Below are 24,991 nucleotides of genomic sequence, written 5' to 3'. Positions count from 1 at the left end.
CTTACAAACCAGTTATGATTTGCATTTATGCTCGCACATACACTATTCCAACATATACTAATAGTTAGTGAATATGTTAGGAGGTATATTATACTAACACACATTTATTTTCCAATAGATGTCCCATAAACAGTTATTAATACAGGAATTCATTATTTCAGGTAGTTATAAAGCACTTACTACTCATTAATTAAGTCTATGGTGTGAGCTCACCTAAAGTGTGCACTATTTATGCCATCTAAAGCATTTACAAAAGAGATTTTCTGAATCTGATTCTGAATCCATAATTTATAAAGTATGACAACACAATCATTAAGCACATTGTAGATGAGCTTATTAATGATGAGTAAAACCTTTATAACTGTGCTTATAAACCATATATCGAAGAGTATTCATATCAGAAATATGGTTTATAAATGATGAATTCAGTATTTGTTAATCCGTAACTAATGTTCTTATTAATGATGAGTAAAACCTTTATAACTGTGCTTATAAACCATATATTAATGAGTATTCATATCAGAAATATGCTTTATAAATGATGAATTCAGTATTTGTTAATGCTTAACTAATGCTTCATAGTGTGTACTTATTATAAAGTGTTACCGACAGTTTTATTTACAAATGGCAAAAATGACCAAAAATAATGACCAAAAAAAGAAATATCCTTAACTTTTTGTTTGTCGTGTACAAAAGCAGCACATCGTCGGCTTGCTGATAAAACCTGCGATGTGACTTTTGGCAAATTTTACAGGAGAAACAAAAAACTACTTATATAACAGGAAACTGTGAAATATGACAAAAAATATCTGTTCCTTTAATGTTGGTACTTATGATGGAATGTAAACGACTTTCACAGGAGACTGAAATTTGAAGCTATAATAGGGGAGATAGCAGGTTTTTATTCCCAACCAAAAATGTCACTTAGCAGGTTTTATCAGGAAGCCAACGACGTACAATATAATCACACACAATACATCAGCACATAATCACAGACTAAGGAACGGACATCCCGATCTCAGGACAGGTGATCATCTGTGGGAGGTGTTGGATAAATAAATCTGATTCATGTAGGTCCACCTCTTTACTTCCAGAACTTCAGGGATCTGCTGCTAACATCTTGGTCCAGATACCACACACACCTGCAGTGGTCTGGTAGAGTCTAGGCTTCGGGTCACAGCTGTTTTAGTGGAAAAAGGGGAACTTATATGATATTAGACAGGTGGTAATAATGTTATGGTCACATAGACGCTGGGTTTGTTGAGATTCAGTTGTTTACTTTAGGAATGTGATTATCTGACCCTTCACAATTTCTCTTTTGTCACAGTTTCTCAGATTCCTACTGTTACTTGAAGGATTAAATGTTGACTTGCTGCCTAACATATCAAACTCACTGACAGGTTCTATTTTAATGAGATAATCAATTTTAATACCACTTTCCCTTTCATTGGTAATAATGTTATGGCAGTTCACATACAGTCGTGGAAAAAATTATTAGACCATCAAAAGTCATCAAAAAACACTGGGTTATGCAATCAAGTACTAACTCCTGTGTGTATCATGTGACTAAAACAGACAGAAAAGAAAACATGGAATGGCTAAAAGTACTGTTTTTGTCAGTACAATGCCATAGATATTGATGTAAGAACTGAAGTGATTTTGGTTATTATTAAGAAAACTATGGAAAATGCCTAGATATCAGCTCTGAAATTAAACTATTATGAGCTATTCTTGTTATTATCATTATATTTGTCCAAACAAATGTACCTTTAGTTGTACCAGGCATTAAAATAAACAAGAAATTGAAGAAAAAAAAAAGATGGTCTAATAATTTTTTCCGTGACTGTAAAATGGAAGAGTATGGTCTGGATAGTTGAACTATGCAGCATCTCATTTCATCTTTAGTTAATAACTGTTACTACTCTTTCTACTGCCCATCAGCAACCCACCTTCTCTATTGTTTATATTATTCATCAAAATTAATAAAAACCAACAGTGTGGAAATGATGAATAAGTAGGGGATCCCAGCTGGATGTGAACTGAACTAACACACTGCAAAAAACAAAATCTTGCCAAGGGTATTAGGGCATCCCATTTTTGGGATTTCTTTTCCAATCAAGCTCTTAATTTGACCAGTTAATCTCTTATGTATTAGCAACTCCCCAAAAAAATTTCAGTCCAATTCATAAAGTTTTAGACCCCCCCCCCCACACACACACACACACACACACACACCGCCATCTTTAGGGTGCCTGTCAGCCGAATGCAGAAAACCCATTTTTCAATGGAAAATCATGCATTTGTCGGTTAGTTCTGCCATATTTGCTCATGCAAATGTCATATTAGAGGTTTTGGGGGATGCTACTGTCGTTTATGAAGGTCTCAAATCATGTACAGGTGAAGGTCACATGATTTTAGACAAGGTCAAGTTCATTTGACACTGAAAAATGGGTAAAACGTTTTTGCTGATTTCTTTATTGCCTAGTCTTATTTCAAAGATGTGCAGTCAGGGCTTTCACTGGAGAACATTTGATCCTAGATTACCCATCTGGTACCTTTTCTCCCTTTTCTTCAGTTCAGCAGGTACCAGATTTCTTTTTCCAGAGAAGGGTGGGCAGCTGTTATAGGCGGCCATGGCTCAGTTGGTAGAGCGGGTTGTCCAATAACCGAAAGGTTGGCAGTTCAAATCCCGCTCTGTCCATGTGCTGTTGTGTCCTTGGGCAAGACACTTCACCCCCCTTGCCTCCAGTGCTGCTCACTGGTGTGTGAATGCTCAGTGGTGGTCGGAAGGGGCTGTAGGCGCAGATTGGCAGTTACGCTTCCGTCAGTCTGCCCCAGGGCAGCTGTGGCTACATATGTAGTTTACCACCACCAGAGGGAGGATGTGAGAGTGAATGAATAATGGATCCACTGTGTGCGCTTTGAGTATGCGTTCATAGAAAAGCGCTATATATATAAATCTAATCCATTATTATTATTATGGTGGGCCTTTGTTGGAATATATTTACTTGTTCCATTGGCAGATTTTTTTTTTTTTGCTTAATTCAAGCAAAAAATAAAAAATAAATAAATCAGCCAATATCTATTAACATTATCTTAACATCTATTGTCTAAAAATAAGTTCTTGTATCTCACTGAAAAGTTACTCTTTAGGTGATTATGTCTCATTTCAAGTGTGATGAGATATTTTGACTAGAAATGAGAAAAATACACTTGGTAAGATTTAGATTTTTGCAGTGCAGAGGGTCCATGTGAGCTGACTGAGATGAACCAAGGCAGCGACGACATAGGACTTCATATCACATGGAGTAAATACAGTTAATTATAATAACTTTTATTATTGCAGGCAGAGAGAAACTAGAACTTCACTGCTCTGTGCAAGTCCAAGAAAATAGATTTCTGAACAATTTCATGCTCAATTCTGCTGCTCTCAATGTTTGGTGATGATGTAAATACTTGGTATAGGAGGCATTTGAACAGCAGCTTTGTTTTTTTTGTTTTTTTTCTTAAAATCTGACTCTAAAACATTTTAGTCAGCAGGCATCTGAATTCAATCTATTTTTAAGTCACTAGTCGCTTTTCCATTGGATGTCTGCGCAAAACTTTACCGATATTTACTAAATGTTGAAAAAACAGAAGTGCGTAATGTCGGTTTTTCCATTAAATCACAAATGCGATGAATTGTTTATTATCGCGAGATGACACAAGAGGTCATTCTATAAACATGGCGAAGAACGTAAATATGGTGTTGATTTACAGATATATTCATTATTATTATATATTATCCCTCTATCGCGTACTAAATTTAAAAAAATTGGTTTTCCTGGTGACATGTTTCTTCTTCTTCTTCGCTTGTTGTAACGTCCGTCGACATCCGTGTTTTTTATTCACGTGACTCTAGTTGCGAAAAAAGGTCTTTCCATTGCAGTTTTGCGTGATATACTGTTTGCCAGCGAAAAAAATTGTAACCAAAAATTTGACTTTTGGCGAAATTGTCATAAATTTTTATGCGCAAGTTATATTTGCGGGATTTGAGGGTCAGTGGAAAAGCAACTAATGTTACAATCATATTTAACACTGAAGGAGCCAAAATCAGGAGAAAAAATGCTATAATTTGATAATACTCACCTTATTTATGCAGCTCTCTCCTCTCAGTCCATATTAGACTAAATATAAACTAGACTAAATGGAACAGCTGAATTATAAAATCTTAAATGGTCATTATAAAACCTTTGCCCATTGATACTAAAGAACCACTGCAGTTTAATGACACTTTAAGTCCTGAATTCAGATTATTTCATTTTATAAGACTATAGAAACCCAGCATGTGTTCACTAACTGATCAGAGAATTTCATACATGTGATCCAATATAGAACAGGGAGACAAAAAAAGAGGAATAAACAGATAAATAGTCTTTAATTTTAGTTTTGTTTATATGGGTTGATAGACTGAATCATTCATGTTTGAAGTTTAACCCTTGTGAATCCCTCTTATTTACTACCCTCTGGGGACCCTCAAGATAAAAATGTATGTTATAAAACTGCTAGAAAATCAACAAATATCAATATTTTTTTCTGTATAAGTCTCTTAAACCATTTCAGCTTTGCTCAAAACAACCAAATGTTCAATTATTTTCTGGATTTTAACCCTTTCAGTGCCAGTTTGAATATATTATGTCACTGTTGTCATAGTCTATCAGCTGGTGGGCTAGCACAAAAAAGTTAGATCATTGTAGTTCATTGTATTAGTATTTTCATGTAAGAAAAAAAAAAAAGTGGTTTCAGTGAAAGTCTTAGACATTTTCACTATGAGGGTCCTGCACCGAACAAAAACTACTAATGCAATGAAATCAGTGTTATTGATCATCTTCAACGTGTCCAAGACTGATATTGTCGCTGTCAGGCAGAAACCTTGTAAGTCCATAGGGCGTCTCACAAATCACTTTTCTCTTCAGATCACGGTGTTATTTAAACCAGTTAATCTCCAACGGGATAATAGCACCCCCAAAAAAATTTCAGCAAAATCTGTCAACGTTTGAGCCCCCCCCACCACAAAGTATGAAGGGCTCATCAAAAAACACTCATTTTACCCCAGAAAATCACATATAATTTTTGTTTTTTAATTTTTTTTAATTTTACCTTTATTTAACCAGGAAAACCTCATTGAGATTAAGAATCTGTTTTTCAAAAGTGTCCTGGCCAAGATGGGCAGCAGTACATTAAATAGTTACAGACAGACTTCCATACATAAAAAGCACATAGACAAGTCAAACCTTCCAAAGTCAACTCAAAAAGTGCTCATGAAATGTAGGCAAAAGTGCGTCAGATAAAACATCTGCAGCCAGATATCTGCCTCTCTAATAATGAGGTCTGAAGTGTCAACAAACTGCTTTTTCTGGTATTTTACAGCGTCCCTGTAATATCATCTTCATAGGTTATTGTATCAGGTGATATATTAGTGAAAATAAGGCGATTTTTCGATAAGATAACTCAATTACAGGCTAAAAACTTGAACTAGAAAGAAGTTCAGAACAGTAGATCTAGCTGAACACAGTGTCTATTTTCTTAACCCCCTTTTCAGCAAAATACAGGTTTTAGTTAAAGACAAATACAGCCTAACACTTCAATAATATGGCTAAATACAAGACTTAAGGTTGCATAAGTCACAGACTTTAATGATGACATGGTTCTGATAATCTGGACATACTTTTATACATGTGCATTTCACAGTTTATTCAGATATTACTCGCTCTGTAGTTTCTCTTCCATTTCATTCTTAAGAAACTCTGGTAGTTTGATTCTGTGGGAACCATGTTCCCTCTATGGGCACCATCCACGGCTGCATTGGCATCATCTTGGATGTCCTTAACACCTCTTTTTGCAGCATCATTAACACAGATAGCTCCGAGACATTTATTCATTCATTCATTTTCTGAACCCGCTTTATCCTCACTAGGGTCACAGGGGTCACAGGGGTCACAGGGGTCACTAGGAGCCCATCCCAGCTACATAGGGATGAAGGCGGGGTACACCCTGGTCAAGACGCCAATTCATCACAGGGCAGAACATATAGAGACCATTACTTTATTTTTTTTTGTCATAAAATCATTCTATTGGTCAGTCTTCACATTGGCCTGATGATATTAGAAATATTTAAGCAATGAAAAGTGTTGAAAACTACAGCTCTTAACTCCATTCATTTATTTAGATTAAACATCATTTTTCAGTTCCCTGAAAAATAACTGCTTTGAACATAAGAGGTTTCCACCGGACAGCAACGATATATAACAGTGCCACATCCATGTACTATATGTAAAGTATCTCATATTTTCTGTTGTTTGTTTACATTAACCCTTTCATGCATGAATTGTGAGAGCCGTAATCAAGATTTTTTTTCCTGACTGTTTTTATTCCTCGAGGCATTAAAAAACAATGTGATAGAAGTTGTTTTTATGAACCTATTTTTCATGGAGTTGCAAAAATGTCCACTCAGCTGGACACCATGCTTTAAATTTTTGAAGCAAAGAAACGTATTTATTGATAAACTGTGAAAACTATGAAATGAAAAAATTTTTAATGCAGATAATCTGATGTTTTCTCACATTTTAACATACACTAATACTAGTCATTACTCACTTCATGGCGATAATATGCAAAAAAAAAAAAAGTTTAAAAAAAAAAACCCTGTTAATTACAGTTTAATAACAATAACAATTGTTTTTCACTCAAACATGTTAGTGCAGATCAGGTTTATCAAGAACAGCAAAGTTAGAGTAACTGTATGAATTGCTGTATATGGGATGATGCATGCACTGCAAAAATCTAAATCTTACCAAGTGTATTTTTCTCATTTCTAGTTAAAATATCTCATCACACTTAAAATAAGACAACCACCTAAAGAGTAACATTTTTTTTTTTTTGCTTAATTCAAGCAAAAAAAATCTGCCAGTGGAACAAGTGAAAATTATTTTGGTAAAATTACTTGAAATCAGATTTTCCAGATCTGTTGTCTAAAAATAAGTTCTTGTATCTCACTGAAAAGTTACTCTTTAGGTGATTATGTCTTATTTTAAGTGTGATGAGATATTTGGACTAGAAATAAGAAAAATACACTTGGTAAGATTTAGATTTTTTCAGGGTGAGCGTCCACTGTGTTGGCTGATATGGAACTAAAACAACAAAATCCATGAATATACACGAGAACAGCTGTCCACTGTAGTGACCACGATGCATGAAAGGGTTAAAAAATAAATAAAGTGTCTTCATGGATTCAAACTGGCATTTAAAGGGTTAAAATCCTGAAAATTATTGAACATTACCCCACGGCCACGGCACTCGTGCCTCACAGCAAGAAGGTCCTGGGTTCGATTCCAACACCAGTTGACGGGGGGTGGGACCTTTCTGTGTGGAGTTTGCGTGTTCTCCCCGTGTCTGCGTGGGTTCTCTCCGGGTCCTCCGGCTTCCTCCCACAATCCAAAAACATGCACTAATAGGTTAATTGGTTAATCTAAATTGCCCATAGGTGTGAATGTGAGAGTGATTGTTTGTCTCTATATGTTCAGCCCTGCGATGAACTGGCGACTTGTCCAGGGTGTACCCCGCCTTCGCCCCTATGTAGCTGGGATAGGCTCCAAGCGACCCCCGTGACCCTAGTGAGGATAAAGCGGGTTCAGAAAATGAATGAATGAATGAATTATTGAACATTAGTTTTGAGCAGAGCTGAAATGGTTCAAGGATTTATATAGAAAAAAGCTTAAAATATATATATATGATGATTTTATAGCAGGTTTTTACATGTGCAGTTTTAGCTGGAGGGGCTCCAGAGGTTGCAAAAAGTGTCAGTAGTGTATAATAGATTCAAAAATATGTCTAAAAAGTAACAGTTTTGCAAAACTTCCTGCCATAAACTGTAATGATTACTAAAAAAAAAAAAAAAAAAAAAATGAAAAAGGACAAAAATGTACTAAAATGCCTGAGGGGTCCATAAGGTTTAACACTAAATTAGGTTGTCTGTAGAATATCAGTGCTGTTGTTTGACTCTACATCTAAATACTTTGTGCCAGAGGAACTAGACATAATGTCAGTTCAGTGAGAAAACCAGTTTGACGTGTGTGACAGGTTTCTGTTTTGAAGCTTGAACGAAGTTGTTATTTTCTCATAACGCCACAGATCAAACGTTTCAAAGCCAAACTGAAACTAGACAACACAAAACTACCTATGATGGCTGATCATTTGTATTTTCCTTTTTTTTTTTTTTTTTAAATAATAATGGAAATTGTACATTCATTTTAGAACTCTTATTATTGTACCTGATTTCCACATCTTTAGCTGATGCACTTTTGTTGTATAAAATCAAACTTGAACTCTGTAAATACACAAATGTATGATCAATAAGGATAGTGGCATTAATGTTTATGATGAAGCTGTTGTTTCTACAGTTTGTTTGTATTAATACTGATGTGAGATGCCGCTGTCTGTGGATGTATCCTTTCAAATGCAAGTTTTATATGTTCATTTCTATATTGGATTAAAACTGAGAAATGGATGAGCTGTGTGTTCTGATCGTCATCTGACCGCCTTTTGCTTTCAGATCTGATCCCTTTTATTAACATGTTAGGATTAGGGGTGTTAGAAAATATCGGTTCTGCAATATATCGCGATATTTCATTTCACAATACTCTATCAATATTTAAAAGTACTGTATCAATATTTTTAGGTATTTATTCAAATGAAGACATGGTGGAGGTTGATTTTTGCCTTGTTATTGTTTTTATCTTACTTATTATAACTTAACACTATTTTATTAAATAATGGTTATTTGAAGCATCCTAAAAGCACTTTTTACTGTTTGAGAAGCAGATGCTAGTTTCTTTGTTGGGATCGTACAAAAATAATGTTATGATGTTAGTTCTGAACTAATAGAATACAAACATTTGAACAGGATCTTAAACTGTAATGTCTGTAAAACATAATTTAAGTTTGAACCCAGGAAGATTTTGTGATATAACATTAGATCCTGTTTTGATCAAATAAAAATGTGTTTAGTATTTGTACATATTTCTGGTGTAATTCAGTTCTTCCAGGAAAAAATCTTAAAAATACATAAAAATCTTAAAAATATACATGAATAAATGAATGTAAAATGAATAAATGATAATAAAAATCATTTAAAAAATCTTAAAAATCTTGGAGAAAAAAAACAAAAAAACCCCCACAGTATTGTGATATATTGTATCGTGATTCTAGTATTATGATTTGTATCGTATTGCCAGATTCTTGCCAATACACAGCCCTAATTAGAATTAACCTTTACTGACACTGTTGTCAGTCTGCATGATCAGTTTTAGCTTTAACAACAGCTTATCTCTGTCACTCCTAAGATGATGGCTGTACTATGACGAGGAAATAGATTAGAATGCAGGGTTCCTGTGGGGTCTTAGAACGTCTGAAGTCTTGAATTTACAAATCTGCATTTAATACCTTAAAAACATCTTTAAAAGGTATTAAATTTGATATGGTAGGTCTCAAGTTATGTTGCCATAAACTTTTTCACTGTAGTGTTTAAATGTGTTGGCTAAATTTCCAAGCTACAAAGAAGGTAACGTTATTGTACTCAGTTCCACCCATTTCAACCCATCCATCCATCCACCCATTATCGTCCGCTTTATCCAGAGTCAGGTCACAGGGGTAACAGTCTAAGCAGGGATGCCCAGACTTCCCTCTCCCCAGACTCCTCCGCCAGCTCTTCCGGGGGGACCCAGAGGCGTTCCTAGGCCAGCCCAGAGACATAGTCTCTCCAGCGTGTCCTAGGTCTTCCCCAAGGTCTCCTCCCAGCGGGACATGCCCAGAACACCGCCCCCCCCCAGGGAGGCATCCGAAACAGATGCCCGAGCCACCTGAGCTGGCCCCTCTCGATGTGGAGGAGCAGCGGTTCTACTCTGAGCTCCTCCCTGGTGGCTGAGCTCCTCACCCTATCCCTAAGGGTGCGCCCAGCCACCCTGCGGAGGAAACTCATTTCGACCGCTTGTATCCGGAATCTTGTCCTTTCGGTCATGACCCAAAGCTCATGACAGTAGGTGAGGGTAGGAACATAGATTGACCGGTAAATCGAGAGCTTTGCCTTTCAGCTCAGCTGCTTCTTCACCACGACAGACCAATACAACGACCACATCACTGCAGACGCTGCACCGACCCGTCAGTCAGTCTTACGCTCCATCCTTCCCTCACTCGTGAACAAGACCCCAAGGTACTTAAACTCCTCCACTTGGGGCAAACACCTGGTTGGAGAAAAGATCATTCTGGACCTGTTTGATAAAAGGGGAGGGGAATGTGTTTGAAGTTCACTGTACCTGTGCAAGAAATCAGTTCAACTCAGAACAAATGGGAATCAAGGTGTTGGACTAAATAAATACATTTTCCTAAATTCTAGGAGTCACACATAAGGCCACGAAATAGACTGTGAAATGGGCATTAAATTCTGTTCCAAGTGGGCTTAAATTTAACTTGTAGAAACCTGTAGGAACCCTGAGAATACAGTAGAAAAGCCTTTATTGTCGTGTGTACAATTAAATTAAGAGTCGGTGCAACAAAATTAATGAAAAAAAACAATACTTTGCAAAATAAGAATAGTGCAAATATAAAATTACAAAAACTAAAAATAAGATAATAGAACATAAGATTTTATAAAGGCAAAATAGGAGGAGTTAAAAGTTGCATAAAAATAAAAAGTCTTGTAACTAAAGTTTATTCCTCTGGGTTTAAGCTGTTGTACCAAGTTGACTTTGTGCATTAAGGCATAAAAATGCTGCAAGAGCACAAAAGAGACCCTCCACTGGGGAGCATGAGAGGTTGGGAGATGTAGACCAGATTTAATATTAAATGTGTGATAATTGCAGTGGGATTTCTGTGGAACGAGACGGTAGCTGCAATGTCTAGAAGAAACTTACATCATGTTGAAAACAATTCATTCCTGTTGGAAACTTTCAGTACAGCCAGAGACACAAGTGCTTTACAAACTGAAGTTGTGTCCTGATATAATGCAAAAGCAGCGTTTATGAAACACAGACCTATTAGATTAGTAGTCTAATTTAATTTAATTTAAGACTACAACAGTGTTCTGCTTGATATAAATTTGTGGAAAATAAATTTTAAAAAAAGAGACAGAACCAAGGTTAATGTAGACAGGAGACTTTTAATCCAACAGCATTCATTCTGTGGGATGGACATAATAGATGACATCTTTGAAGTTTTCCAGACATATGGACAATCTTTGGGTTTATTTCAGCCAACCCACAGAAATACAGGTAATAAAAATGTCTGGAGTTGAGAAGTTTGAGTTCGTCATCATAACACAAAGGCTCCTGTAGCGTTAAATAAAACCTCTGAAAATGTTAAAAAATAAACTTAGCACTCTAAATGGCACATTATTATATCACCCCAAGCACACACCACCGTCAACCCCAACATGGCCCTCATGTGGTTAGAAAAAAATATATAATTAACCAAATACTGAACTCTGAGAACTGCTGGACAGGTACGGTCACCGATGAGAGGGATCAATATTGTTTTTGCATGTTGGCAGAAAAATTACACATCTGGGACAAAAATAAACACAAAAAAAACAACACATTTTTCTGATTAAATAACAAAACCATTCAACATATAACTGCTAAACAAACATTTACATGCCTTGAAATGCTAATAGGCATTAAGAGGCACGTGAAAGACTCTAATTGTGCAGATTCATCATCCATTCATATCTGCAACGAAACAGCTTAAATATCTGTGTTTCATGTTTAACCATTTCAGAAGGCAGTGAGTCATGTCGTCAGGTAAACACTCGCCACGTTAGAGCTGTGTACAGCACATTAACATCTAAAATCACGTGTTGATGTGGTTTTTAATCAAGAACTGAATCTTAATAATGAACATGGAAGAGAAAAAAAAAAAAGACACAAATTAAACCAAATGTTTTCTTAATGGAGACTTTTTCTTCCAGGGTTTCCCAAACATCAGCATCTGACTCTGAAGGGCACTGAAGTGAAATTTGCTAAAGGGTGCTAATTGAAATGTGAAAAAATCTGAATAAATAAAAAATAGATTAATCACCGTAGGCGTCACATATTCATTTTGCTGATTACTTATTATTTCTCTGAGGCTGAGCTGTTATGTGAAAACCTCCAAACAAACGATCTTGAGGGGATGTGTCTGATTGAAGACAGGAGGAGCTCTGAAAAAACTTGATGGTGGCGTCGACTCACACACCACACATGGGGTTGTATGTAATATGTGACCAGCCTTGTGATTTATTTTACAGTGTTTTGTTTAATACATTTCTTCGGTCTTACATGACTGTGTTAATCAAGTCTTGAATGTATCAGCCGCCTCATTCCCAGACTCCAGCAGAAACGGTTAATCCATACAGCTGTGGGTCTTACAAATTTCCATTGGGTATAAATAAAGTATTCCTCCTATTTTTTTTTTTTAAATCAGAAAAAGGGCATTCATGCTCATCTTCTGCTGTTACATCCATTTGGTGGCGAACTAATGAGCCTCTTGCGACGGCCAGAACTCAACTCCCCATGTTTTGTACTGTAGGAAAAACCTTGTTATCCCCGAAATGAAAACTCTGTGGGAAACATTTATTTTACCGTCATTTCAGCTGGGAAACCCCACTGAGAAACTGCCACTGAGTGATATGGCCTTATTTCCTCTTTGACTGTAGCGTGTTTCATGGGCTTTGACGGTGGTTTGTAAGACCACGGCTGGTAAAGTTTAATCAGCTCTCAGTGGAGCTTGTAATCCTTCTATCTGAAACATGGAAAAAAAGTGTGAACACTTCCAGTGTCTCAGCAAACACACAGTTGAAAACAAAAACTGAACAGAATCACTGCCATGTTAAAATACCGAAAAGTCCTCTGTGTCAACAATCAGACTCATATCCTGACCTGGAGAAATCTGGATTGTGATTTGTCAGAACAGAAATCCTTCATTCATGCTGTCGACAGATTTTTGCCTCGTCTCAGGGTGTAAGCATGTATTCTAGGAGAGTGGCAGTGGTTTTCCCTTCTCAGACAGACAATCACTTAATTAACTTACAGAATAACAATCACCTTAACCCCCTTTTTTTCCTCCACCAAAACAGTTCAAGGGTCAGATCAGAGCTGGTGCCTAATCTCAGCACCAGATGTTTGTTCTTTGAAAGCCAAAGGAGTGGCTCTTGAAAAGGAAAACCAGTTCCAGAAAAGCAGAAACACTGTGCTGGTCTAGAATCAACAATGGTTGTATTAAGGAGTGAGGGTAGGGGGTTATAGTGACCAACAAGACCAAGTAAAACAACCATTTAAAAAAAAAAAAAAACAGAGCTAGTGTAGTGTTTAGGAGGGGAAAAAATGAGAAAAAAACCCTGGAGCTTCAGTACAAATGTGAACTTGCTAAGAACGTGGAAACACACAGTGACGTGACTTTATGGTGCAGAAAAACTGGTTCTTAGGAGGTTTGCAAATTGAACCAAGTTAGAACCAGCCCTGATACTGACCCTGAACTAATAAAAGCTTTGAGTTGGTGGAAAGTAAGTCCACATTCTGGAAACAATGATCTAAAATATGACTATTTACTGTTTTATTAAAGTCAACAAAATTATTTAATCAAAATCATAAATACAGACCCAGATAAACAATTCTACAACAACGTCCACTTACTTTTTGCTAGAGATCTGTTGATACTGACTGTATGTCACAGTCCAATATTGATTTTATTGATCTATCTAGCTACGGACAAATGAGATGACATTTACTGATGGCAGTGTTTAATGTTTATCTACTGTATTTCTTTAAAGGTCAGTTCATAAATTTGACGACTGAGTTTTAGCTCGTTGGAAGACAGTAGGGCTGACAGGGTTCAAAGATATAAGACTAAAATAAGTTCATACTAAAATCAAAATATATCTGCATTTGTCCAAAATCTAAAAACTGGTGAATCCCTTTTTTTGGCTTTATAGTGTACACAATCAATTTTCCAAGTACACCAAGTGTTTATTGGTGTAACTTCTGTCCAGCAGTCTGTCCTATGACCCTCGTCTACCTCCGTTCTTTCCTATTCCACTGGTGTTGTTGCAGTAAAGAAAAAAAAAAAAACTTCAAATAATCTGTGGGATAAAAGCATGGAACGGATATCTTCTCATAGGCACTCATTCATTCTCCTCCTTCCACTGCATTCACTCGCTCACACGAACTGTAGACCCACAGTTACATGGTGTTCATGACAGCTAGCTGACACGGAGCTAAGGCAAATCAAGAAGCAGCATCTCCGCTGTCCTCTCTCTGTGCGTCTGACTGAGCTGAGCTGCTGTTTGAGCCAAAAGCTGACGTTTCCTCTGAATATTTTGTAGCAACAATCAGACACAAAAATGCAAACAGACAGAGACAGACGGACGGCCAACGGTGGGTGCTGGTAATTAGCAATTAATACTTAAAATAGAAAAAAGCAACCCACATTTTTATAAAAATGTTCAAAAAGTTGTAGTACTGCACACCTTCCTCCTCAGCACCGTTTGATTTGTTAGAAAATTATAAGAAATCTTTAAAAACAACAACAGTCTATCCTTGGATCATGTCTTTCACTCATTTCAGTGGAACTCCACAAACTCCTCCAGCGTTTTGGGGATCTGGTTGCGGTAGGTGATCTGGTGCTGTCGGACTGCGCGTGCTGCCAGGCATTTGAGGCTCATCTTCATCTGCGTCTTCAGCAGGATCTCAGACACACCAGTGGTGCTTTTGTCCAGCGGAGTCTTCTTCTGCTTATTGGTCATGTCCGTGTGGGCACCGGCCTCCACCAGATTGATAATGATGGCGTGCAATGTCAGGAAGTCACTGATTGGCCGGTTGTACTGGACGATGACGTGCAGGGGGGTGTTGCCCTCATGATCGACAGCGTTGACCTGTGCTCCGCAGTCCAGCAGCAGCTTGGTGACCTGGGCGTTGGGGAAGCTGCACACGTCGTTAGTGTGGAAGTCATCGACTGGCGTGCTGGAGCTGATGGCCAGGTGAAGCAGCGAGGAGCCTTCACGTGAGCGCGGGTCTAGCTGGATCAGGTTGTAGATGTGTTTGTTAATACGGGCACGGTCTTCATCGCTGCAGGTAGTTTTAGTGGAGATACAGGCCAAGTAAAGGAAGGTGAAAACGTTGGATTCATAATTGTCCATGGCCTGTGGCAGTTCAGCATCAGACGCCGTCTCTACTCGAGTTGTGCTGCGCTGAATCTCCAACACGCTGCAGCTCAGCACCTGCTCGACAGCTGAGGCCAACACCTGCTCCTTCAGGTGGACCATCTGCGAGAACACTTGAGCAAAACGCAACAGGTCCTTGTGTGTGTTTCGGTTACCCTTCTGCCGCAGGCGAAGCGCATGAAGCCAGAGTTTGATGCACTGTTCAAACTCCATGTTGTCGGCATAAACAGCACCGCGATATATGATGGGATGTGATACATCAATATTGTCGGAGCCCAGAATGCGCTCTCGTATCATTAGCCCTTCCATGTGAAGGGCGTCTCGGTCAACTCGGATGGCCTCCAGCTCTTCCAGTGTTCTGCACTCACTGCGTCTTCCATATGCTTCGATGGGTGGGAGCAGCTCCTTGGCGATGACGTTCTCTGAGTCTTGATAGCGCTCCGTCATGGCCATGTGCAGATATTGGTAAGTTTTCTGGATGTCATAATTTTCCCGGTCGTTAGCAAATGATGCACCGAGCAACTCCAAAGCCTCAATACGGCTATGTGGATCACAATCATTGTGCTGCAGCAGCAGCTCCACCACATCGGCTTTACAACTTTCTGCTGCCACCTTCAGTGGAGTCATTCCATGTCCGTTCACCACCATGGCAGCCTTGCTGCTCACAAGCTGTTTGACAATGTCAAGATGTCCTGCCTCTGCAGCAAAGTGAAGGGCAGTGGCTCCACAGTGAGCCTTGGCATTAAGGTTCGCTCCCTGCTCCAGCAGAAACTTTACAACATCTGTGTGGCCCTTATAGGCTGCGATCATCAGACAGGTGTTGTTGTATTTATTTGTGATGCTGATGTCAGCCTTGTTTTCCACCAGGTAGCGGACGATATCCAGGCGCCCATCGAAGCAGGCGGCCCGCAGAGGAGTGGAGTTGGTGATGGTAGTGTGGTTAACATTGGCATGATGACTTACTAGCAGACGCACCACCTCAAAGTGTCCAGCTCCTGCAGCACACCACAGAGCCGTGGCCCCGTCAATGACATAGCTGCAGAACACACAGGAGACAGAGATAGCATGTCAACAAATACAGCAGCTTCAGCTTTCTTTGAAACCGTTGAGGCTTTTACTGCACAATTTATCTTAATCTCAGGCTGTACTTGTTTTACCGCATACGTCTAACGAATCAGGATTCTTATCTGATACACAGGAAGTGACAATGACCTACTTTAGGTTACAAGAGACATAGAAGTGACACGATTGAGGTCTGTTTACAGAATGTACGATAACAGCCAACACTGCCATCTGTGTTTGGAATAACAGACCTCATAATAAAGCCCTCCATAAAGGTAATCTCATTAAAACACACATCAAAACAACATCACTGACAATGACAAGTGATCTTATATACATGACAACACCAACTACCAGACACATGAAACTATTCAAATTCTAATTGTTCTTTTATGTCATTTTGTCTTGTGCTTCTCTTGAATGTTTGAAAATGAATTTATATACCATATTAATGATAAATATTCTACTCTAACAGTTGACAACCCAATTAAAACAGATCCATGTTTGTGTTTTTCTATAAAGAGCTGCAATTTGGGTTATAAAAACAAGACGCAGGCTTACAGAGGATGTGCAGGGCCCCTCAGTTAAGTCAGAACTCAAAATCAGAAACGGTTCATTGCTCAGCAGGCTTTTACATACTGTGTGATAATATATAATACACGTATAATAGACAAAAATGTGTTAAGGAGCTTAGACTGTGTTCAGTTAGCAAATGAAGGAAACATGGCATTAACCACTGGTCTCTGAATTGTTGTTTTGAAGCCAGCAGTTTGTGATTTTTAGCCGTCACTTCTGGCTTTTTGGAGCCAGAAGTGACCATATTTGGACAAAATGGGCAGCATAAGCGGTGCCTGAGACCAGACATGAGTTAATCCTAAATTGTAGCTTACTGACCGAGTAAATGTTTAACTTCATAAAGCATTGTAATTTTACTTTTGGTGTCGCCTATTTACCCAACAACACTTGTCAGGGAAAAACATGTTTTATTAAATGGACCAAAATATTGAAAGTCCGGAAATCTTATTAATGGAGAAAGAATTTAAATATGGACCACCACATCACTCACTGGAGTTTCCACATAAAAATGATCATACTGGAAGGACTCTTGGAACAAATGCATTGACCTTTAAGAGAAGTTCAATGGCATATAGCCAGGTCTTTTTGGAGCCAATTCTAGTCATTGTAAGCTGTACAACAACACTACAATAATTCCACATTGTCATGACTTGAAGTCATTGCCCCTTGATAAGGATATAAACATTGTTTAAGGACCATAAACAGTGACTCAAAACTTCATGGATAAGGCCATATTCTAACAAGCACTGTACCTGGTCAATCTCAGTTGAGGCATTACATTGAACTGACAAAAGTACTACTTGCCGGTGTAAATTGCTTAATACACCAATTAGAAGTGAATTAGATTGTTTATTAATTTTTCTTCAAAACATCCAACAAGTTGATGTCTGTCTAAATTTTACTGTAAAAGCTTGAGCCAGTTTAAGGTATGACACACCAGGATAGTATCCCTTCTGCCTCATTTTGTGTCTTGAAACCTGGTGAGTAGTAATAAATGTTTGAGGATGTTTGTGTCTGTAGTAGGAAGGGTTAGGAATCTTTTCTGCCTGCCTTGGGGTTGTGTGGGTCTTCAGGTTAGCGTTAGGGTTAGGGTCTGTGCAAACGTTTTATGAGGTATTACTTGGTTATGGTTCTACCCTTCCACTGAGTTTAATAAGAAAAATCCTGGAGTAAGTGCAAGATCAACAGACACATGCGAGGGATCATTCCATGTCCATCATCAATAATGTGGGATTTAGTCTGCGACACATCATTTTCATTTAAATTTATGTAAGGAAAACATATCTGACCAGTAAATACTTTCTCTCTTTCCATCTCTTTTCTTAAAGTTTTCACTGTTTCTGTGCATCATCCTCTGCACAGTGAGTTTGCAATTGTAGGAAGTAACTGCAATATATTTCTTTATTTCTTTATTTAGGGATCCCCATTAGTCTCTACCAAAGTAGAAGCCCTTCCTCCTGGGGTACATAACATACAAGTGGAACAAAATGAAAATAAAGTGCATAAAGCTTCCTTCTCTTTTTACTCAGTGTGATGCAGTTCTGTCTGAGACAAAGCTCTAGTAAGTGCACACTGTCTGAGACTGTCAGCAACAACACACAAGGATGTGATATGGTTGTATTCACTTTAGAACATTTCCCACTGAGTTCTGCAATGATGTAAGGCATATATTTGTGCTCCATGACCACTGTTTAACTATTCAACCGCCAACGCTCCGTCCCTGGTTAGTAGAGCAGGCAGGAGAGGCAATGTTTGAACAATTTACTTACAAACACAAATGAAAAATGTTAGATATTTTATCTTTAAAAGTCAGCAAATGATTGTTCTTAGAAAAAAAATTGAAATAATCAAATTAGACTTTTGGACAAATAATACAGGCTAATATTTGTGTCTCTCATTTCAACAGCCCATTGCCTCTGAATGCTAACACTAAAAGTATTTTAATGCCCAAGTCTTTGCAAGAAATCATGAATTTCATAGAGGTTTTTGCAAAATTGTCCCCAAAAAACGAAAGGGCAAAACTTCAAAATTAACATAGAGATGTATATCTGTCATCCTATTTCCTGATCCGAGACTCAAAAACTGCAATCTGATGCAGAACGTGAATTTTATGATATGCTACACCCGTAATAAAGACATTGATGTAAAAGATATTACAACAGCTACATGTGACAGTATAGTTTATGTAACTTACTTGTTGAACTGAACCTTGCCTGTCTGTTCAATGTCTACTTTGTACTGGTCCAAAAGAAGCTGGACCACTTTGTCATGTCCATTCTGGGCTGCGATGACGAGAGGAGTAGATTTCTGCCTGGGGAGCCGAGTCACATAGTTCAGCAGATACTGGACCTTATCCTCAGTATGGTTTAGCAGCAGAGCAGCCAGGGTCAGGACTCGACCCTCATGGGCTGCCTTGTACACAAAGGCTGCCAAGGATTCCATCTGAGCCCGGCAGGTAGTCAGGACCTCTGCCTTCTTTACCACCAACATCTACAATGTCCACGCCAAAGTAAGGCGCCTCAGCCAAAGTGCTCACAAGAAAACAGCATCTCCTTCTTTACAGCCACGAAAGAAATGACTGGAAGAACTTGTCCTGTAGAAGAGCTGTTCAAAGACCTACTGACTCTGAGGTATAACTGCAGTCAGTCCAGAAGAGATGTTAAAAATATCTCAACTCTAGAAACAGCTGATTGGAGCAGTATTTCAGGACCAAAGATGGTCTTGTTGAGCTGCCTTGTGGAGGATCTACCTTCTAGTATCCTGTAAACAACTCTCTCTGGGATCAATGTATTGTGTTAACGGTGGAGGATGGGGGCTTCTAAGGTGGGTGGTGTGGAGAGAAACGACTAGGTCTTTGCTGTGGTGGGGGCAGGAGATGGAGAGATTGAAACATGGATGGTTTCATGGGGGATGGTGTCAGGACAAACCCATTATCTTTCAAATCTACAGTAGTGCTGAGACCCTGTTCACACCCAGCACCAAAATGGGTCACCAGTGTGTGTTGAGTATTTACATGCCACTCCTCCACTCTGTATGCAAATTAATGCTCTGGCTGACTTTGCAATGTCTCCACTGATTGTGTGACTCAAAGGCTACCGACAGGTTTTAAGGTGGATTGTTTCCTTGATAGCTACACATTGCACTAATTGAATCAATCTGTAGATCTTAAATGTTGATATGTCACGTTGACGTATCAACACTGGTGGGCTTTGATACACACTGATGTGTTTTGATATACAGTACTACTCTGGTAAAACCTGGTAACATCACTCCCCCCATCATCACTGTTTGGGTAAGGTCTACAAGAGAAATGGCTAACAGCTTCACAAACAGCTAATATCTAATACTAGGATCTAACTGATTATATTTAATACTAGTGCATCCTGAAACATTGTTCCTAATATATAAAACTAATATTTTATTCAATATATTCTTGTTAAAATAACTATTTAAAATATGTTTCTACAGAACACCTTTAAATCAAAGTCACCCAACTTGATAAAACGTGAGAAATACCTACAGTATAAACACTAAAAACAAAGATCCACTCCTAAACACTGTGCTGTCCATAATATCTTTGCTTATTATAAATCATTATCTTGAGGAATGCTAAAGATGTTTCTTGCCCAATACGTTACATATTACTGACTACTGATGTCATACACTGACTGTTCTATATGAATGCTGTTGTTAATATTTAGTCCAATCTTCACTTTATAACAACGCGGTTCAACTTTATCCTGAATTATGGCCTCTGTTCCATTGATAGGTATGATAGGAATAAGTGGGTTTACATGGATACTAATACCACACTATTATTTATCATTTATAATTGCTATGAAACTATTAGGAATCAAGGATTACCAGACACTCGAAACAATATGAATATGAATTGTCATAGGCTCACAGAATTGTAAAAGACCCATCAAATATCCTTTAGTGTGAGTATGAGTTATTAACCTCAGCGAAACGCTTCAGAGCAAGCAAATACAAAACTAAAAGCAACAAGCATTCTTTCCTCCAAACTTCCATGGTACTAATAAATACGATACCAACTTTGTTTGATAGTTCTTGAGCCCAATTCTAATGGCACTTTAAGTGGAATTATTTAATGTTTTATATAGTCATTATTTCTTTTTTTGTTTTGTTTTTTAATCTTTATTTACTTGCTGGCTTTACTGCATGTGCTTTTATTGTTAATGTATTTATTGTTTTATTCTTATTCATATGCCCATTACTTTTACCAGGGATTGATCAAAGACACATCTGATTTCATAACAATTTGTGTTTGGTTATTTTAGCACTGTGACAACGGACTGACTGACTGAATGTTTTATGTTTGTTTTTGTCATTTTTGATTTGTGACTATATTTGACATGCAGCAACATATGGCACCATTGTCTAAGACATCTTTTGTTCTTTCTTTCAATATGGTGGGGGTACCTCTGCATAAAGTTATGGTGTCTTGGTTTGTGTTCAAGAGCTAAACTAGATCTGTCTCAAATTACACAGCCAAGGTCAGAACTGTCACAGTACGGTCTGAACTGTGGCTCATATCATGATAACATCACCTGACAACTTTATACCTTCATAAGTATCATAATCAAACACATCGATGTATAAATAATGTTGCTGTTTCAGCATCAAACTTAATTCTTTTACTCTAGAGCTGTGTCACATTTTTTGATTTTTCTTCTCCTCAGTCCCAGGGTTAGTTTTCATCATCATGAGACACCAGAAGAGTGATGACCTACTGCCTCAAACTGTTCATACAGTCACAGTGACGTGTCACTCATGAACGTGAAGAGATTCACTTCATAGCTCTGCAATACAATACCCTGATGTTTTCTAAACACTCCAATATTGACTTTTGAGGTAATTTCTGAACATTTTAAAATGAAGTCCAACATACAGCTCCTTTAATACACAGTAATGTATTGTAATCTGTGTGTGACATTGACAGCCACATTATACCACTTCATGGCTCCCAATGGTGGTGAAACTTTAAACAGTTCTTAGGGGCTGTTCACCAATGTGTAGTTACTATCACAAAGTCCCCAGAACAGTTTGATCCAAAAAACAACTAAAAATTTTCTCTGGAAGAGATGGATGGTCCAAAAATATCTGCAATTTCAATCAGAGTAAGAAACAGACCAACATTTAAACTTTATGAAAGACGATATCAACAGGTTTTTGGATTTAAGCAAATATGAGCTAATTAGCCTTTACAAGATAAGTGTTTGAAGGAACAAAATAGGGAGGCTGTGGAACATCTGTTACTAGAAAAGCTGAAAAGACCTTTGGGGTGTGCATGGCTCTATATAAGCAGCTTATTAGGAGTGTTGTCTTTGTCAGAATAAGACCAAAAACCAGAATATTCTGTACAGTTTTATCAAACACTGAATTGAATAGCCATCACCGAGACACATTTCATTGCAAGACATATTGTTCACTTTTTGTATTGCAAAGTGGCCAGTACATTATAAACAGTGAAAAAAAACGGTGTCTATGATTATTATTTTCATTGAAATACACACCAAATGAAGAGTTTAATGTAATATTCTTGATCAAAAAGCAAAATCCTCTTGTTTTTTCAGTTGTCACGTGTACTCATTATCTGTAGCAATGTTTTAGGTGAATTATGTAGAGGTAGCCTATACTTAATTTTGGATTTTGTATGACATTTATACATAGCATTATTTTTTTAGTTGCTATTATTATTATTTATAGTAGTACTAGTAGTAGTAGTGAGGAACACATTTATATTTGTGTTCTATACAGGTAATAACAGTATTACGGCTACGCACGGATGTCCTGTGACTCACCCGTCAAAGCGGACCGTGCCAGTCTGTTCGGTGTCCACTCTGTAGTGGTCCAGGAGCAGCCGGACCACTTTGTCGTGGCCATTCCGGGCTGCGATGATCAGAGGAGTGGACCTTTGCCCGGAGAGTTGGGTGACATAGCTCAGCAGGTACTGGGTCTCCTCCTCAGAGTGGTTGAGAAGCAGTGCGGCCAGGGTCAGGACTCGACCCTCGCTGGCTGCCTTGTACACGTACCCTGCCAGAGACTCCATCTGAGCCCGACAGGTAGCCAGGATCCCCGCTTTTTCCGCAAGTGACGTCCGCAATGTCCACTCCAAAGCAAGGCGCCTCCCATTAAAATATCGAAACAAGCCCCGGCGCTCACATGAAAGGGGTGTTTTCTTCTTAACGGCCACAGAAGAAACGTTACAGTGCTCGCCCGGGTGGTCTTACTGGTGAACTGTCCGGTATTAACCGTCAGAGTTCTGCGTTTCTGTCTACGGATGATCAGGCGTCAGCTGAGCAAGCTAGCCGGTTAGCTCCGTTGGCTAACGTTAGCGAGTTGGTCATCAGTGGGTCAACTGCTGGCTCAAAACTTACGAACATTAAAAAGCCACCTTGTTATATACTGTTTAACTGACAATCCGGGAGTATTTTGATCCACCAGTTTGAGAACCGCGGAAGACTTTGAAAAAAATAAAAAATAAACACAAGCACTTTCTCCCCTTGGTATCTGGTGACTTGCCGGAAGTCCAGGTTCGACACTAAAATGTTTCCGATCGGAACATAGTATAGCAGATTTGTGTTCCACATTGGTAGCGTCCTCGGGTCCCGTATTAAAAAGAGAATTTTTTTTAGTAATAATAACAACATCATATATAAAATAATAGAAAAGTAAAATAATAAAAATAAAAAAAAGAATATCTATCTATCTATCTATCTATCTATCTATCTATCTATCTATCTATCTATCTATCTATCTATCTATCTATCTATATTCTTTTTTTTTTTTTTTTTTTTTTTTTTACTTTTCTATTATTTTATTTTTGGTCAGTTGTTTTACAGGTAGTTACAGTGGTTACAGGGTGTTGATATTCAGCAGCTCTGAAAAACTTGATCTTCGTGGTCAGGACACAGTGTAACACATCATATAACAAACTGCAACTTCTGTGTGTAGAACTTCATATCTGCAAGGACTGTACACAGTTTCTCCAACAAGTTATGGATTAATCCTGACATTAAGGTTATCCTCAAAGAGAGAGAAATGGTCTTTAAATCAGGAAACAAGGTGGACCTGGAGGTTTTGCAGAAGGAGCTGAGAAGGAAGATCAGGGAGGGACAGCCACAGTGGGATGATGGAGGTTCAGCTGAAACAGAAGGGGGGGGGGCACTTAATTTAGGTCACTTATCCCTCTCCCTGCCCAGCCATCACTGCTGCAGCTACCCCGTTCTGTACACATGTACATTCTGTTTGCTGCCACACCCCCACCTCCACCTCCACTACATAACCTTCAGCTGACAGCTACCCCACATTGCTTCTCCTACCAGAAGCCCCCCTATTACACTCTACAACACAAAGCCCCCCCTGTTACAATCTGTCCTTCTCAACAATGAGCTCACCAATATCAAGAGACAAAAGACTACAGGTCCAGATGGCATCAGCTCCTTATATCTTGTGCAGACCAGCTGTGCAGGATGGTGGAGTACATCTTCGGTTTGAGCATTAAAGCTAGGGAGGTACCTCAGCTGTTGAAAACAACCTGAATGATAGCGGTAACAGTGTCCAGAGCTTTAAACAGTACCCATTATTGCCCCCAGATCAATCCAGGACACACCAAAAAGCAGGAGCAGACTCTTCTCCCTGACACCAGTGAACATCCAGGTGATGGACAGTGAAATAGTGGACTCATATCATATCATATCACATCATATCATATCATATCATATCATATCATATCATATCATATCATATCATATCATATCATATCATATCATATCATATCATATCATATCATATCACAACAAGCTGGACAGGAAAGGCCAGAGCAGAGTCTACCTGCAGAGGAGACTCAGGTCTTCTGGAATGTAGGTGCAGGGGACAATCCTGAGGACCTATTTTTGACCCTGTTGTGGGATCAGCTGTTTTCTGTTGGTTAGTCTGCTGGGCTGTGTGATGAATTCGCATCACATCAAGGGTGTACAATGCACCCTAGTGACACTTTCAAGGACTATGCAGTTTGGAAAATAAATGAATGAAGGGTCTGCTGGGAGAGCAGCATCTCAACTGCAAAGGAGACTTGACAAACTGATAAGGAAGGCTAACTGT

The 24,991-nt window shown here is 38.5% G+C and overlaps 1 protein-coding gene across 1 annotated transcript; it reads right to left on the bottom strand.

The window, feature by feature from the left end:
• Positions 1-11,171: 11,171 nt before the first annotated feature.
• Positions 11,172-23,418, bottom strand: fem1b (fem-1 homolog b). Its single transcript, XM_030136711.1, has 2 exons — positions 22,690-23,418; positions 11,172-16,262 (listed from the first exon to the last, which is right to left on the bottom strand). Exons 1-2 carry the CDS (start codon positions 22,935-22,937, stop codon positions 14,627-14,629), a joined length of 1,884 nt encoding a protein of 627 aa, XP_029992571.1. The 5' UTR covers positions 22,938-23,418; the 3' UTR covers positions 11,172-14,626.
• Positions 23,419-24,991: the final 1,573 nt, after the last annotated feature.

The sequence above is a fragment of the Sphaeramia orbicularis genome, chromosome 6 (assembly GCF_902148855.1).
Source record: "Sphaeramia orbicularis chromosome 6, fSphaOr1.1, whole genome shotgun sequence".
Classification (NCBI taxonomy): Eukaryota; Metazoa; Chordata; class Actinopteri; order Kurtiformes; family Apogonidae; genus Sphaeramia; species Sphaeramia orbicularis.
Note: the sequence above shows the minus strand (reverse complement) of the source record. Positions and strands in the feature narration are given on the sequence as shown.

Coding starts and splice junctions, on each gene's coding strand:
- fem1b (XM_030136711.1), bottom strand. CDS start 22,937: ATGGAGTCTCTGGCAGGGTACGTGTACAAGGCAGCCAGCGAGGGTCGA. Junction 16,263..22,689: donor GGCACGGTCCGCTTTGACGG/GTGAGTCACAGG, acceptor TGTGTTCTGCAG/CTATGTCATTGACGGGGCCA.